This window comes from Anomaloglossus baeobatrachus, chromosome 2 (genome assembly GCF_048569485.1).
Source record: "Anomaloglossus baeobatrachus isolate aAnoBae1 chromosome 2, aAnoBae1.hap1, whole genome shotgun sequence".
Lineage (NCBI taxonomy): Eukaryota > Metazoa > Chordata > Amphibia > Anura > Aromobatidae > Anomaloglossus > Anomaloglossus baeobatrachus.
In genome coordinates, this window is record NC_134354.1 from 698,999,228 (window position 1) to 699,015,804 (window position 16,577).

Sequence of the window (16,577 nt, forward strand, 5' to 3'; positions counted from 1 at the left end):
AGCTATGAGTGTGTCCACAATGACCTGTTCCCCCTTCCTTACCAGGGAATGGGGTCCCACACCTCTGGCTGAGGTGCGGTACCTCTGTGGCGACTGGACCCTCAGGGTCGCCACCCACTTACACTATACTACACATATATTAAGAAAGGTTTAGGGGATAACATTTTTGTTTGAGGAGCTTATTTAAATTAAATGTATAATCAGAAAATGACCTACTGTATCACTCCGTCTTATACAAAAAATTTGAGCTCACAATTTTCACATCGGTCACTGGGGTTACTTTAGATTCATCCCGTCCCATCTGCAGGCAGCGCAAGTCCGTTTGGGGCCTAACCATGATCACGACCTCTGGCTCTTGTTGCTACTGTGGTCTGAGATGTTGTGGTGGCCAGAGGGACATAAAATCCCCCAGTCTGGCAGAGCAATTTGAAATATATGCCAACCTAGGGCTCCGTACCCTGAACTGCTTCAGTCCCAAGGGAGCAACTAAGCTCTCCCCTCAGCAACCGTATTTACTCCTGTGTCCCACAGATTCCACCGGTACGCTCTCTTGCTTCCTTCCCCAACCTCTGTCAGGGGATGACTCCCTGTCTCTGTGTGTGTGCTCCTCTCTGCCCCCCCAGTGACTGCTCCCCCCATCCCCGAGTTACCGTCACTAGTGAGTGGAAGCCCCAGTGTTTGGTGGCAACCTTAAGACCTGACCCTAGCCCGGTCTCCAGTGGGGAGGGCAACCTGATGTGTATTTGTGCCGCCCCGTGCTCGGCAGCCGAGCCGCTTGGGTCCGGACCTTCAGTGGGTGGCTCAAGGGTCTCTGGACCCGGGGGTCCTGCAGTCACTCCGATCAAAAAGGGGTTTGTAGCTTGGGAACGTAGGTGTGCGGCCAGAGCCGTGTTAAGTTTGTGACGCCACCCACGGGATGTGGTGAAGGTGGACACCACCGCTGCAGTTACGGGGCACCCGGGGGAGATGTTATGCAGCAAGTTGTTAACCCCTCCGTGGGTAAGGATGGTGGCCCCGGGACCCGTTGGGGGGAGTTGGGCGGTGCAGCGAGATGGGCTGCCGGAGGGCACTGATGTACTCACTATTAGTAAACACACGAGTCTCTGGTAAACCAAGGTGATGGTGGTCGGTGCCCGCAGCCGGCTGCAGTCTGGTCCCCCACCCGGTAGGTGGTCTCTGTCTTTCTCCCGCGCCTGTTTTGTGATGGTGGACTACCTGCGCTTGCAACTTCAGGAGTCCGCTCCCGGCTTGTGATTGCCTTAGGAGCCCTTTGCCCGCAGACGCTGGCCCGTGGGATCTCTCTGCCGTGGCGGTGGCTTTCTATCCCCCTTGTTGGGCTGTTGCCTTCAGTCGGGACTTTGGGTGGGACAGGACCTATAGTCCTGGCCGCAATCAGTTAATTAGCTAGCTCCCTGTAGCTTCTGGACCTGGCTTCAGGGTCTGAGTACCCCCCTTTGTGCTCCAGTTTCCGAGTCGGTTCCCCGGGTCGGTACCGGTGGGCCACTACACTGTCCCGGTCCACCTCGGTTCCACCGAGCCGTCTTCCCGGCTCCTGCAGACGGAGACTGCCGTCTGCCTCCTAGCCAGCAGTACCAGGGCTCCTACCCTGGCACTGGTTCAGGTTTGGTTCTAGCGTCCACTGGAGCTGCACACAGCTCCAGCCCACACACCTCTCCACCTTGAACTCTGGACTTGAACTCCTCTCAACTCAACTGCACTGCACTCTCCCGCCTCAGGCCATCTGAACTCCTCGGTGGGCGTGTCCAACCACCTGGCTCCACCCCCTGGTGTGTCCATCAAGCACTGAGGGCGGTGACTAGGGTTTTAAATCTTTGGCTGCTGTCACCTTGTTAGGGGACTGGTGTAGTGTGGGGCCCTATCTGTGACTACCTGGCCCGGCCAGGGCGTCACATATTTATGGAATGTTTGGGTGTGGAACTGGCACTGACCTCCTCAATATTAGTGATGAGTACCGTACCTTAAATGAGGTGCAGTACCCTGTTGCGACTGAAGCCTCAGAGGCGCCACATTATGTCCCAGCTCACCCTCCCCTCACAGGCCTACTAGATGCTTCAATACCATAGATAGGGTCTATTCTTGCTAAAGTACATGTAAACTTCTTAAAAGAACAGGAAATATGAGCCTACAAGAGCCACAAAGGCCATAATAAAAAGTGCAAGATTTTGATATTCTTATATTTCATTTACAAAAAATTAAAAAATCTAAAAGTAAAAATATTTAACGCATAATCCCGATATAAACAATAGGTGATTTTCTGATGACATATTCCCTTTAAGGACTGTACTATTCTTACCATCGAAAATAACAGAAATGATGACAGACCTAATACTTTGCTAATCCTAATTTTTTGGCTGCATAAAACATGAGCTGAACATCCTCACCGGCATTATTACGAGAAGAGCAATTGGAATACATAAAATCACATCTGCATAAGCCGTGTTCACAAGATAATATATGTCAACATGCAAAATAAGAGTCTGCAATAAACTCATGTCCTATGTATACGGCTTATATGTGATCAGCATAGTATTATAGAGCCATCTACTAGGGAGCACACAGGAGGCACACCGCATATTCCGAGTCTGTGTGCAGTTCCTTGGGGCTCCATCGGATGGCGTATCAGACTACATCCCTCCCAGAAGAACTGGTTTAAATTTTGCAGAAAACTTGTTCTGTGAAATTGAACCTCTCTAAAAACTAAGCAGCTTCCATATCATTCTGTTCTGCACCCCCTTCAGGACCAGACATTTTTTTTTTGTTTGTTTTTGAGCTTTTGCTTTTTTCCTTTCCTTCTTCCAAGAATCCTAACCTTATTATTTTTCCGTCCAAATAGCAATATTTGGGCTCGTTTTTCGTGGATGTGAGTGACCCCATTCACCTTGCCATATAATGTACTGAAAAGTTCGGCGAAGCGGTGAAAAGAACGAAATGAGTTGTTTTTTTTGTTTTGTTTATTTTTTGCTTTTTTTGTTTTGTCTTTTATTTTTACAGTATTCATTATATGATAAAAAAAAAACTTGTCAGTTTGATGTTTCAGATTATTATTACAGTGATACCAAACTTTTTATTTTTTTTTGGATAAAAAATCTGAGCTTTTCTAAAGAAGAAAAAAATGTTTTGTGTTGCTATTTTGTGTGGCCCATAATTTATTTTTTTTTAATTGTGGTAATTGATAGATCACTGTAAGAGCTGTTTGTTTGTTTGTTTTTTTGCTGTCATCTTTATTGTTAGAATTTGGGGGCACATACGACATATTCATAGCTTTTTATTCCATTTTGTAGAGACTGTAAATTGTCATTTATGGTGTTCTGATTTTTTTCTTTATGCCGTTCTGGATTAGTGAAGTTTATTGTCTCAAAACACAGACTGTTATAAATATGGCTGTACCAAATATGATTCATTTTTCATTTTTTTAGTCCTCCTATTTTTGGATTGGGAAAAAGGGTTTTTAATCTCTATTGGGTTATTTTGTTTGTTTTTTATATTATTAAAAACTTTTTATTTTTTACACTACATTGATTTTTTTTTTTTTTGTCATCCTATGGGGACTTGAACCTGTGATCGCTTGTACAATATACTGCAGTAAACATTAATATTGCAGTATGTAAAGCAGGAGGTAGAGGAAAGCTGGACTCACCTAACAATGTGGGTCACCACCATCCATCCATGGAGTGCTGCAATTGAAAGTCCGCCAGATGGACTATAATGCAAGGAAGAAAAATCGGCACATCCAAAATATAAAAACTCTTCTTACTTTATTTCCACATAAAATTAAAAGTCCATCCAGAACAATAGGACCCTGACGCATTTCCGACGCAAAAGAGAGTCCTTAATCATAGAGTTTTAATATTTTGGATGTGTCGATTTTTCTTCCTTGCATTGCAGTATGTAGTCAAAATAATAATCCCCTATAAATCCCATATGTGGGCTGGGCTTTAAAGGGAACGTGTCAGGTGCAATATGCACCCAGAACCACAAGCAGTTCTGGGTGTATATTGCTAATCCCTGCCTAACTGTCCCTGTATCTAGTAGCATAAATAAAGGGATACTCAGTAAACGTATTTCTAAAGATCCTTTATCATATGCTAATGAGCGCAGGGACTAGTTGCAAGGGCGTTAATTTCCTCGACTAGTCTGCCCTCTTAGGGTACCTGTGTTCATTCTCATCGCCTCAGACACCGGATTTAGGCTCAGTGTGCTTCCCCCGGAACTTCCGGTCATACGAACTATGAGGCCGGGTGTACGTTTTGGGACTTCTGATCATGGGCTCTGACCCTAAACCCGGCATTCTGAAGTGGTGACAACGGACACAGGTACGCACGTCACCGCTGATGACACTGGACAATGGGCATTGAACAGCATATTAGCATGCCCCTGTGGGCATGCTAACATGATAAGAGGGCGAACTAGTCGGGGGAAGTAACACCTTTGTGACTAGTCCATGTGCTCATTAGCATATCATAAAGGATCTTTAGAAAGGAATGAGATTCAGATTAGACATTAGGAACAAAAGCTTTCTGACAGTGAGGGCAGTCAGGGAGTGGAACAGGCTACCACTGAAGGTAGTGATGGCAGTCAGGGAGTGGAACAGGCGACCACAGGAGGTAGTGAGCTCTTCCTCAATGGAAATCTTCAAGCGGAAACTGGACAAACATATAGATGGGATGATTTAGGAAAGCCTGTACTCGCAGGTGATTGGACCCGATGGCCCTTGAGGTCCCTTCCAACTCTACCATTCTATGATTCTATGATTCTATGAAACACCTTTTCTAAAGATGTCTTTGTATATATTACTATAGCCTGGGATGGTTAGGCCGAGATTACCATATGCACCCAGAATTGTTCGTGGTTCACAGTGCACATTGCACCTGACAATTTCCCTTTGAAGGTGTACCAAGATGGCAGTGAAAGGGACCTTCAAAGGGCCACCGGCTGACATGGCAAAATATTGTCACCCAACGATCATGTCGGCGTTCAGTCAGTAAAGAAGCAGTTATATGTTGCTGCTGTTAGAGAGTTCTGAAGAAATACTAATGACATACGGATGATATATCGTATACATGCAGCTAGATTTCTAACACTCTCCATAAACTTTATAGGACATTTTACAACCAAATTAATTAACGTTGCTCCTGCTGCATATTTAAAGAAGAAGTGGATTTTACGTGACCAAATAAAAACCTCCATATATTAACACAAGTTCTGTTATACGGATCAGATACAATAAATACAAATAGAATAAAGATTAGCCCTCACTCATCCGATACATATTGTACACCATATTGGGGCTCACATAGTGATATCTCAAGCTGTATTTTATATATTTTTTTTGCAGATTCCAGAAAAATAAAAAATTTAAATGCCCATATATTACCATACTGTTCATGTTGATAAGCGTGAAATGCATTAACATTGTGTTCTGGACCTGTGTGATAAGTCGCATGTATGTAGACATGAGGCCCAGTCATCAATTATAAGCCGGTGCAAAGCTCAAGTGTTTTTACAAAACTGAATGGCGGCTTCACCTCCTTTAATAATCTTGTTCTGCAAAATTGATTTTTTTTCTTTATCTGAGATCTGAAAATCAGGTCTTCTGCTGTTACCTAGAACACAATTATAATGGAACATCCGTACGTCCTCCAGCTACGGCGTAGACCTTCGTGGCACTGAAAAATTATGCATTGTTCCTTAACAATTTTGTGCCTTAGGCTACTTTCACACATCAGTTTTCTGCATTCAGGCACAGTCCTTTTTTTTCCTGATCCAACGGATCCTGAAAAAAAAGTGAAAACCGTATCCACCGGATCCGTTTTTTTAACGAATCCGTTATGCCGGATCCGTTAAAAAACGGATCCGGTGGATACGGTTTGCATCCGTTTTTGCATCCTTTTCGTCCGTTTTTTGGCTGGATCCGTTTTGTTAATTACATTGGAGCATGCTCAGTTTAGAAAAACGGATCCGGCGGCCGCATCCGTTTTTTACCGCATTACGCCGGATCCGGCGTCCATAGGCTTCTATTGTAAAACACGCCGTATCGCGCCGGATCCGGCGCGATGCGGTTTTTTTGCCGGACAAAAAAACGTTGCAAGCTACGTTGCCTCCGGCCGCCGCTTTAACTAATTTTGCCGCATCCGGAAAAAAACGGATGCAACGCAAAGCCATCCGATACAATCCGGTAACAATGCAAGTCTATGGGGAAAAAACGGATGCGGTACCGGATCCGTTTTACCCGTTTTTTTCCGGATTGAACCTGATGGCAAAAAACTGATGTGTGAAAGTAGCCTTAGAAAGAATGTTTGTGTTGCGGCTGCTAAAGGTGAACAGACTGATTTCCGGAGTGTTATTAGTGCTGATTCCTCGTACAGTGGGGTGTAGAAGACCAGCACATAGATGAAACACTTACTTATGGATGCCAGCAGCAGGATTAATGTTAGAAACAAAATATTCCACTGTGAATTTCTCTGTAATTTACGTATTTAGATATGTTACTGATTTTTTTTCTAGATTAAAACGCATTTCACACCAAGACATTTATATTTCCAGAAGATATGCCATAATTACCTTATACAGCGAGTGAATATTGAAAACGTCATTCATTTTCTAACTAAATACCATATATTTTTAAAAGTGCTATTGACTTGAATTTCTCACCAGATGTCGGTAACAAGCCATCCAATCCACACAGGCAAAGAAATAAAAAAATAGATGTCCATAAATTTAGTGATGTGTAATAATGAGAAATTACACTTGGAAAAAAGTATTGAACACAATTACTGAGATGTATTTAATACTTTGCACATAAGCCTTTGTTGGTGGTGACAGCTTCAAGGCGCCTTCTGTATGGAGATACTAGTGGCATGCATTGCTCGGGTGTGAGTTTGGACTAATCTTCCACACAAACACTCTTCAAATCTCCTGAAGGTCCCATGAGCTCCTTCTATGAACTCTGAGCTTTACTTCATCCCATACATTTTCTATTGGATTCAGGTCAGGTGATTGGCTGGGTCATTCTAGCAGCTTTATTTTCTTTCTCAGAAACCAGTTGAGAGCTTCATTGGTTGTGTGTTTGGGATCATTGTCTTCCTGAAATGTCCACCCTTGTTTCAGCTTCATCATCCTGGTAGATGGCAGCAGATTTTTAGCAAGAATGTCTCCATTTGTCCATTCATTTTTCCTTTAATTATATGAAGTTTGCCAGTGGGGTATGCTAAAAAAAAGAGACCCACACCATAATGTTCCCATCTCTAAACTTCACAGTTGTATGGTTTTATAGGCCTTCAAACATGGTGTGTAGTGTATTATGGCATCCAAAAAGTTCAATTTTGGTTTCATATGACCAGACTATTGTCCCAAAATTTCACAGGCTTGTCTAAATGTTGTTGAGCAAACTTTAAATGCGCTTTAACATGCTTTTTGTTCAGCAGTGGAGTCTTGCGTGATGAGCGTGCATACACACATGGAGGCTGAGTGCTTTACTTATTGTTTTCTTTGAAACAGTTGTACCTGCTTATTCCAGGTTTCTGTAGCTTTCTACAGGGAATCCTTGGCTTCTTGGACAACTATTCTAAAAATTATTTTCACTGTTCTGTCTGAAATTTTGCAGGAAGCATCTGGTCGTGTCCGGTTTTGGTGAAATTATGTTCTTTCTACTTCTGGATTATGGCCCAACAGTGCTCACTGGATCCTTCAGTACTTTAGAAATTCTGTAACAATTGCCATCTATATGTTTTGCAACAATAATGTTGCAAAGGTCTTGAGACAGCTCATTGCTTTTACCCATCATGAGATGTTTCTTGTGTGGCACCTTGGTAATGAGACACCTCTTGATAGGCCATCAGTTGAACTAGCTGATATTATTTTTCAATAAATGGCACAATTACTTTCTAATTATTGATATATTTCAACTGGAGTCATGATTTTCCATGGCTTTCTGCACCTCTCTTTCTGCATGTGTTCAATACTTTTTCCCTGTGTCATTTCTCATTATTACATATTACTAAATTTATAGACATGTATGGTTTCATTTCTTTGACTGTGTGGATTGGATGGGTTGTTACTGACTTCACGTGAATAGAACCTTTAGGAATAATATTACTTAGAAAATTGGTGACATATTCAATACTTATCTCACCAACTGGAGGTTAAAGTGGCTCTGTCACTAGATTTCACAGTACAAACTGTATACATTGTTAAATAGATCTTAGACCTGATGAGACAGGTGTACTTACACTTAAGATTTACTTATACTGCCTTTAAAGAAGTGGGGCAAGAGCTTTTGGTGTGCTCTCTGTGGGGAAACGTTAGCTGTCATTATAATGGTAATGTACTGCTATGGGTCACTATGGTGTGTGTGTGTTGGGGGGGCCTGGATGTGGATGAGGCTCCTGACCAGCTCTCAGAGCTGAATGTGGCATGCAAAGTAAGGTAAGAAAGGTTGGGGACTAGTGATGGGCGAACCCCCCAAATGTTTAGGATCGGGAGACTTGCCTGAGCTTTTTGTAAAGATCAACTTCAAAGCCGGAGATTGGTTTTGCCATGGACTTGATTGAACTTTGACTGTCACTGTCAGTGTCAACCTGCTTCTCACTCTGTAGACAGACTTGTCTGTACAGAGCGATAAAGCAGAGCTGACATTGCTCTCCCTGTGGACTACGTCAGACTAAGGATTTTTTTATAATAAAGATAGAGTCTCTAAATATTGTTTTTGTTTTATTTCTAATGAAAAAAAAATTCTATGTGTTCTGGGTTTTTTTTACTGTTTCCTAGAAATTCATGGTGGCCATGTCTAATTTGGCATGACACCATAAATTTCAGGCTTACTACCATCTGAGAATACAAAGCTAGTATTAACCCCTTTATTACCCAACGTGCCACCGTCACCAGGGCTGCTGGAGGAGCCGAGTAAAGTGCCTGGAAATGGCTCTAAGAAACAACGCGCCATTTCCAGCTGATGCTTATACTGTGTGACCAGATTTTGTTTGGAATATCGCATCTGTTTTATTATGTATTCCTGCTAGTGTGAATGATATTCTTGTCTTGACTCGCTTGTTACATAGTGGGGACCCCCATTTACCTTGTGGGGTTTTGAATTGTTAGATCTAGGTAATATTGTGTTGTTCTTACAGTGGCCGGTGTTTATACTTACACCTTATATAGAACCCTGTTAGTAATTCTAGCAGCTTTCCTTTTTAGATTCTGGTTATATTTTTGTATTTGGCTTGTTATTTATTCCGGCTACTGTGAACACTAATTTTGCTTTGAACTATCTGTGCTCATGGTGGGCTTTGTATTGTAAGATTTAACTAGCATCATACATTTTGCTGATGTTTTTGTAATTTTTTTCTTACTGATATTATCTTGTTTAAATCAGATAGTATATACTGGGGTATAGGAGGCCTGGTTGTGTGTTGTTTATTCTGTCCCTTGGTGGTACTCCTCTTTTGCCACCACTACTCTATAGCTGCTACACCTGTTTGTAAGCTCCTTAATAAATTTATGCACCCTTTTTTTTCATCAGACTGTGGTCCGGTGTTTTTCTGGTTCTTACCCTCATATTTTTTGGGTAATTGTTTTAGGTTTTATGCATACATCTGGGACCATAAAATTCTCCTTTTAGGAAGTATTTGTAGGTTAACTGTCTATACAGAGCGAGAAGCAGGCTGAGGCCAGAGTTCCACTTGCGTATGACTCGTGCGAGTCTCACATTGGTATTATCCCACACATTCTCCAGACACGAGCGCCTCAGCTGCATGGAAATACATGCATCCGACCCACTTCTGTCAGGAGAGTGTGCAGCTGTGCCGGGTGATACCGATGCAAGACTCGCACGAGACATATGCAGGTGGAACCGTACCCTGACAGTGATAATCAAAGTTCAATTGAGTCCATGGCTATGCCATGGACTCAGGTGAACCCTGACGTCACCGCGAACATTTCCGAAAAAGTCGAAGACTGCCGAGTGACAACCAGTGCAATACCCCCGGACGTTAGTGATCGGACCCAGAAGCAGAAGCGGCTGGGAGATAGCAGGTCTGCAGGACGCGTCATGGGACCGGTAAGTATAATCATATTGTTTTTTAATAATGTGCTTTTTTTTACAGCCCCTGGACCCGAACTGTAACACGGGTTTCCTAGGAAAACTTGTGTTCGGGACCTTCTGCACAAACACTATGTGTTCAGTATGAACCCCGAACTTTGCAGTTCAGGTTTGCCCATCACTATTGGGGACCACTGTTTTAAAGTATACATTTTGTATTGTAAAATCTAGTGACCGATCCATTTTAAATAGTCACATACATCCACCTCTCTCTATTCTATAAAACTTACAGAAATAACTTACCGTAACTTTCAGTGTCAAAAGATTGCAGTTCTCTACATAGGGATGGATGGTCTCCAAGGTAGGTTCCCACCTATCATACATGTATGACATATCCCATAACTCTGCCGATTCTTTGGTGGTGGTAAAATTCTTAACATTACTTATGATACTTACGGTAATTTTATTTTCTCTTACTATCTTTTTGACTTCCTCAGATTTCCTAGTAGAAAAGGATAATGACTACTGTGTATGTGAGACGCCATGTAACATGACACGGTATGGGAAGGAGATGTCCATGGTGAAAATCCCCAGCAAAGCTTCAGCACGATATCTGGCCAAGAAGTACAATAAAAGCGAGCAATATATATCGTAAGTCTGCTACACCATATGAACTGGTTCATAATGTACTTTATATGTGAGATAGATAGATAAGATGGAGGAAAACAGTGGCTGCCATCTAGGTGCTCATCCCTCAGCACTCACTACAGTCAATCACATATGTTGCCAACTACTCTTTCAGTATATTTTTGGAGTGTATTATTCACAACACATTTGCTAACAATACTCATTATTCACAACACATTTGCTAAAAAATAGAGAAAACTCACACAAACATAAGGAGTACAATAGAAAACTAAGCATCAAGGCAACTTCGCTAACCACTGAACCTCCAATCTCTCCTATTGTAAATAATAGGTCACTAGTACTGGCAATGGTTGGGAGATGGCACCACTGTTCTAGAGATTACAGGCAAAGGAACTGAAACTGTATCCCCAACATTATGGGGAGTCACGAGGTTACCACGATGGGGAGTGGTCCCTCCTAGTTCTGATGTCAGGAGATCACAATGCAAGACTTCATACACACTTGCTCAGGTTAATACTGCTGGCTGAGCAGATTCTCCTTTATTCAGCACTCCTAGGGTTAAGTAGATTCTCCGGTTTCCTGAAACTTTGAGTGTAAGCAATAGTCAGCTGTTGTCTATTGCTCATTAGCTCTGCTATAAAGACTACCCTCCTAGTCCAGGTAACTGCTGGTGATAGTTTCTGCTTTCCTTGCCTCTAGAGGGAATCTGTGAGCTGAGAACCAGGAAGCCATTCAGAGAACATTTACTGCGTGAAAGTTGGATTGTTTTCCCTTTCCTCTTTGGTTTTTCCCCTCTGGTCTGTTCCTCATTATTACCTCTTGTTGTTTGCAGTGCTTTATATGACTGCTGTTTAATTTACCCGTCTGTCCTATCCTATGTCTTTAACCTAGAGCGGGACTAGTGTTCCCGTTGCCCTATGCACTATACAGGGCTGAGTCCAGGGAAAGACAGGGGTAGGCACAAGATTGGCGACGGTGAAAGAACCCGTATAGGGACATTAGGGAGTACAGGGATCAGTCTCAGTAGAGTTTAGGAGGTGACCCTGCTCCCCTTTCCTTAGCGCAAGTGCACACCGTTGTAATGTATACACTGTGTGTTGCGGCCGGGGGTTCTCGTGTAACTCTCGGAACACCAGTAGTCACTGTGTGACACAGGGCCAATCACCAAATTGAGTTGGTTTATAGGAAAGTGATGAATTGATTGATGTTTTATCATTTCCCAACATAAGTTCTTCTTCCCCATGTGGTTGCACTGACTAGTACTTTACGGTGGCTCCGATCTAATCTACGCTGTGTGGTATTAAAGTGAAATGGCAATGTGCAAGACATTGGTTCCAGTACCCAGGTGTAGCATTTTACAATTTGCGGAACATTATGCCTCACAATATTGCTGCCATTAATGACTCTTCAGCCCTGTGATAGATTTTCATACAGTAAATTGAGAGTGAAACCTATGTTGTGTCATTTATTTGGATGAGATTTAAGCTCAAATACGATCCCTAATTTCCAATTTACTTTTAATCCGATTGTCCGGACACCTGCACAGGCTCATTTTATTTGCCTAACAAACTCTTCAGAACAATTTTTCTGATATAATATTTGTATCGCTAGAAACACGGAAACCATACTAATTGCCGCCTGTGACTGAAGCTCAAGAAAAGCAGCCTAACATCTTCATAGACTGAAGCATCCCTGTCTAGACTTTTTATTTTTTTAGAACCAGTAAAGTCCAGCAGAGGGATTATTCTCTGCAGTGTGGATCTTAAAATTGATTGACATGTTTTAATTCATATTCTCGCAGCGCTTTGTGTACGGATTGGCACTTTTTATGTCCAGCTGGAACAGGATAAACCCCTTTCCTGTATAACGCTGAAATAGAAGCAATTCATTATTAACCTGGAGCTAAAGATTCAACTTATAGGAGATTTCATCTAATGGTTGACAATATGCCACTCAAAGTGCAGAGTTACCACGCGCTCAGCGCTGAATATTAATTCCCCATGAATAACATATTGTGAATTAATAAACCATTGCATATGAAAGGATCCAAGTCTACTCCGGGCAGCGGGGATAGCCGTTCAATCAGCTGTTACACTCTGTAAGATAGACATTATATTGTCCTTCTGCTTTTATTGTTGGCAGATGTGCTTTGTTGGTAGCATAATAAAGAAAAGCCTCAATTTTGTTAAGTAAATCCATAAATCATTCATCTGTCAGATATCCGGCGTGGACACGGGCAGCAGAAATACACCGTACAGGAGATTTCTTTATTTCATGTTTTATTAAAGTATAGAAATGTGTGAAAGCCATAAAAAGAAGAAATTGTACAATTATGTCGTCTTCAGCCTGCTTTACACGTTGCAATTTCGCATACGATATCGTACGCGATTTGCAACGCCCCTATCGTATGTGTGGCACGTTCAATTTGTTGAACGTGCCGCACATACGATTAACCCCCGTCACACGTACTTACCTTCCATACGACCTCGATATGGGCGGCGAACGTCCACTTCCTGGAGTGGGAGGGACGTTTGGCGTCACATCGACGTCACGCGGCAGCCGGCCAATAGAAGCGGAGGGGCGGAGCTGAGCGGGACGTAAACATCCCGCCCACCTCCTTCCTTCCGCATTGTGGGCCGGGAGACGCAGGACGCAGGTAAGATCTGTTCATCGTTCCCGGGTTGTCACACACTGCAATGTGTGATACCCCGGGTACGATGAACAATCTGACGTGCAATTCTAGAGAAAGGTACGATGTGTATGCGATGAACGTTTTAACGTTCAATCGCAATCGCACATACCTGTCACACACTGCAATGTACCTTACGATGCCGGATGTGCGTCACTTACGACGTGACCCCGCCAACACATTGTAAGATACATTGCAGTGTGTAAAGCAGGCTTTCCTTAAAGAGCACCTTCTATGCGTACAGAAATCTCAACCTCAACAGAACTTTACCCTTATCCATGTGTCGTGTGCGTTCAAGTTTTGCTGCTCCATTTCTATAACACAGAGCACCAATCTTCTGAGGCTATTCAGGTTACCAGGAGCGTAGAAGAATCTACCATCCTCCCAAATACAGACTGTGACAGTCAAAGATGAAGCAGAGTGATTGATACACCGTCTGTCACACTAAGCACCCGGCAAAAGGGAAGGAAAGGGAAACCCTGTGTCTAGGGAGAGGGAAGATGGTGACCCCTGACCTGACTGTTGGTCCCTGGGGTCCCTCTCACCACTCTAGATAGGTTCCGCACCTATGCGCCAAGCCGGATACCTGACCCTAGGTATCCCTAGTGCTGGGCCCTAAGTAGGGAACAGATGGGATGAGCTCTTTATCAACCCCACTAAACAACTATAGAAGACACAAGGAGTACACACAAGGGGAAAAGTATGAACTACTTATCATTAGATGACTCAGATAGAAGTTCAGCAGAGTTTTTCCACAACGATACCACAGAGGAGTACAATCCACCTGCTTGCAACCTCAGCTTGAAGGAACTGAAAATATCACCAGCATAGTCCAAAGGAAGAAGAGCTATTTAAAGGGAACCTGTCACAAGATTTTTACCTATTAAACTAAAAGAATCACCTTCTGCAGCTCCTGGGCTGCATTCTAGGAAGGTGCACCTTGGCCCTGACTCCCCTTCCAGACCCCAAAAATAACTTTATAAAACTTGGCCGTTAGGTATGCTAATTACCTGTGTTGACAGGATGGGTGGGCTGATTTTCTGCTCCTGTCCCCCCTCCTGCTGCTGTTCACCATCCCCATTTCTTGATTGACGGGATGATGCCTCCGTCATTATCCTCGTCGCATTTTCAAATCTCGCGCCTGTGCAGAGTCATGTGCACTCGCGCAGGCGCAGCTCACTCTGCCATATCGCGGGCAGAGCAGAAAACATAGCTGCCCTCGCTCGTGCCGGTGAGCTAAATGCGGAGGCGCGAGATTATGGTCGGCGCTGTGCATGACCTCACCAGCGCCGTGCTTGTACCCGCCCATAATCTCGCGCCTGCGCATTTAGCTCACCGGCGTGAGCAAGGGCAGCTATGTTTTCTGCTCTGCCCGGAATATGGCAGAGCGAACTGCACCTGCGCGAGCCGACCTAAGTGCACAGGCGCGAGATTTGAAAATGCGATGAGGATGATGATGGAGGCGTCATCCCGTCAATAAAAAAATGAGGATGGCGATCAGCAGCAGTAGGGGGGACAGGAGCAGAAAATGAGCCCGCACATCTGGAAAACACAGGTAATTAGCATACCTAACGGCCAAGGTATTTTTGGGGCCTGGAAGGGGAGTCAGGGCCAAGGTGCACCTTCATAGAATGCAGCCCAGGAGCTGCAGAAGGGGATTCTTTTAGTTTAATAGGGAAAAATCTGGTGACAGGTTCCCTTTAAACACCAAGGGAATACTGATCAACAGCTGGGTGGAAGTCGAGCTCCTGCTGGGTCCAAAAGGGAGACAGATGAATCCAGCATGAAAGCTATCTATACCAATGAATACTGAAAGCAGGAACAATGGAAAGTCAGGGAGCATTCTGCGCAGCCGAATGCTGTGACCTTGTATGGCCAGAAACCAGATGACTGTCACACGTGACACACCCGCGACATCGTCACATCGTCACATCCGTAGGAGTCCGCTTCACAAGATTGAGGTTCTGTATAGAAAAAGGAGAGACCCAGCAATTACCCAACTATGATTCAGATTTTCTCAAAATGGTAACTTCTGAAATTGATTTATAAAACTGATGCTCTTTAAATAAAGCCGTGAGCAAAACGCTAACATAAGATAACTTTTTGGTCACTGTGAAAGACCTCTGTAAAACCTCCTCAATTCTTTCTATACTGATTTGCCAATGTTTGCTAACAGACGGGGCTTTCTTGTAGCTTATCAGTCAAGACGTTCAACATGACTTGCCCTTGGTTTCGGAGTCTTATGGAATTTGTTGTTCTTCCCACAGAAAGACTGAGTACGCTTGCTGGTTACAGTTCATGACAGTGGCACAATACATTTGGTGGTTACGACTCGCACTTGATGGAATCTTAGTAGAAAAACCCAAACTGAATAATTTGCAAAATTATCTCTCTCTGGGGCCTGAGGGCCCTTGAGATTTCTGACAAAGATCCCAAATATTAAGGTTGCACCCAAGATGGCAGCTTGATCTTGACCAAACCTTCTGTACTTCTGTGGGTCTCTGAGCAGCTTCCTTCTGCTAAAACCTAATTGTCCTATGCTATTTACATTGGGATTCACCTGCCGCTTGTCTAGGAATCTCTTAATAGAGTTCTGTAAAGAGCGCTTGTGTTTTCTACAAGTGGTCTCACATCATCAGCCTCATCAATGGTTGCAAAAACAATCATGTTAAGGATTCTCAGTTTCTTTTTTTACCATCAGAATTGTGCGGTGCCACTTGGCTCACCATCACATCAGCAAAAGGCTGACTCCATGTTCCCTGCTGACTCCTCAAATAGCAACTGGCATCCAGGGAACCATATTTTCCTGTGCCAACGACTCTGACGTGGTATGGTGGCACTGCTACTTACAATGGGCTACCAGCCCATTACTTCTGCAGTACAACAGGCAATCAGACTCCAAAAAGGGCACAATTCAGTACTATGAGAATGCAATACAATGCAAAGGATGTCACAATAATACAGAAAGTAACAGCAATGCAACAAAAGTACTAAAAATATCCAGTAGATACGAGGGGCTGCTGATAAGTCTTTGGCTTTGTGATCATTTTTTGTTTCTATGGTAACGAATCTTACATCATAATAAAGCCTTATGTGTCTAATATATGTTTTCAAAATTTTGTGTTTGTTGCTTATGGCAATAGTGTTCTATGCACGTGGGAGCACAAAATGGCGGATTCTAAT

At 43.4% G+C, this 16,577-nt stretch overlaps 1 protein-coding gene across 4 annotated transcripts in view; it reads left to right on the forward strand.

Annotated features, from left to right (window-relative positions):
* The window catches only part of ASIC1 (acid sensing ion channel subunit 1), a 460,355-nt gene that overhangs the window by 393,131 nt on the left and 50,647 nt on the right, over positions 1-16,577 (forward strand). For all 4 annotated transcript variants that reach the window (XM_075337256.1, XM_075337255.1, XM_075337254.1 and 1 more), the window contains one exon: positions 10,555-10,708. In XM_075337256.1, coding sequence (XP_075193371.1) covers positions 10,555-10,708 — 154 coding nt within the window. The remainder of the gene's footprint in view (positions 1-10,554; positions 10,709-16,577) is intronic.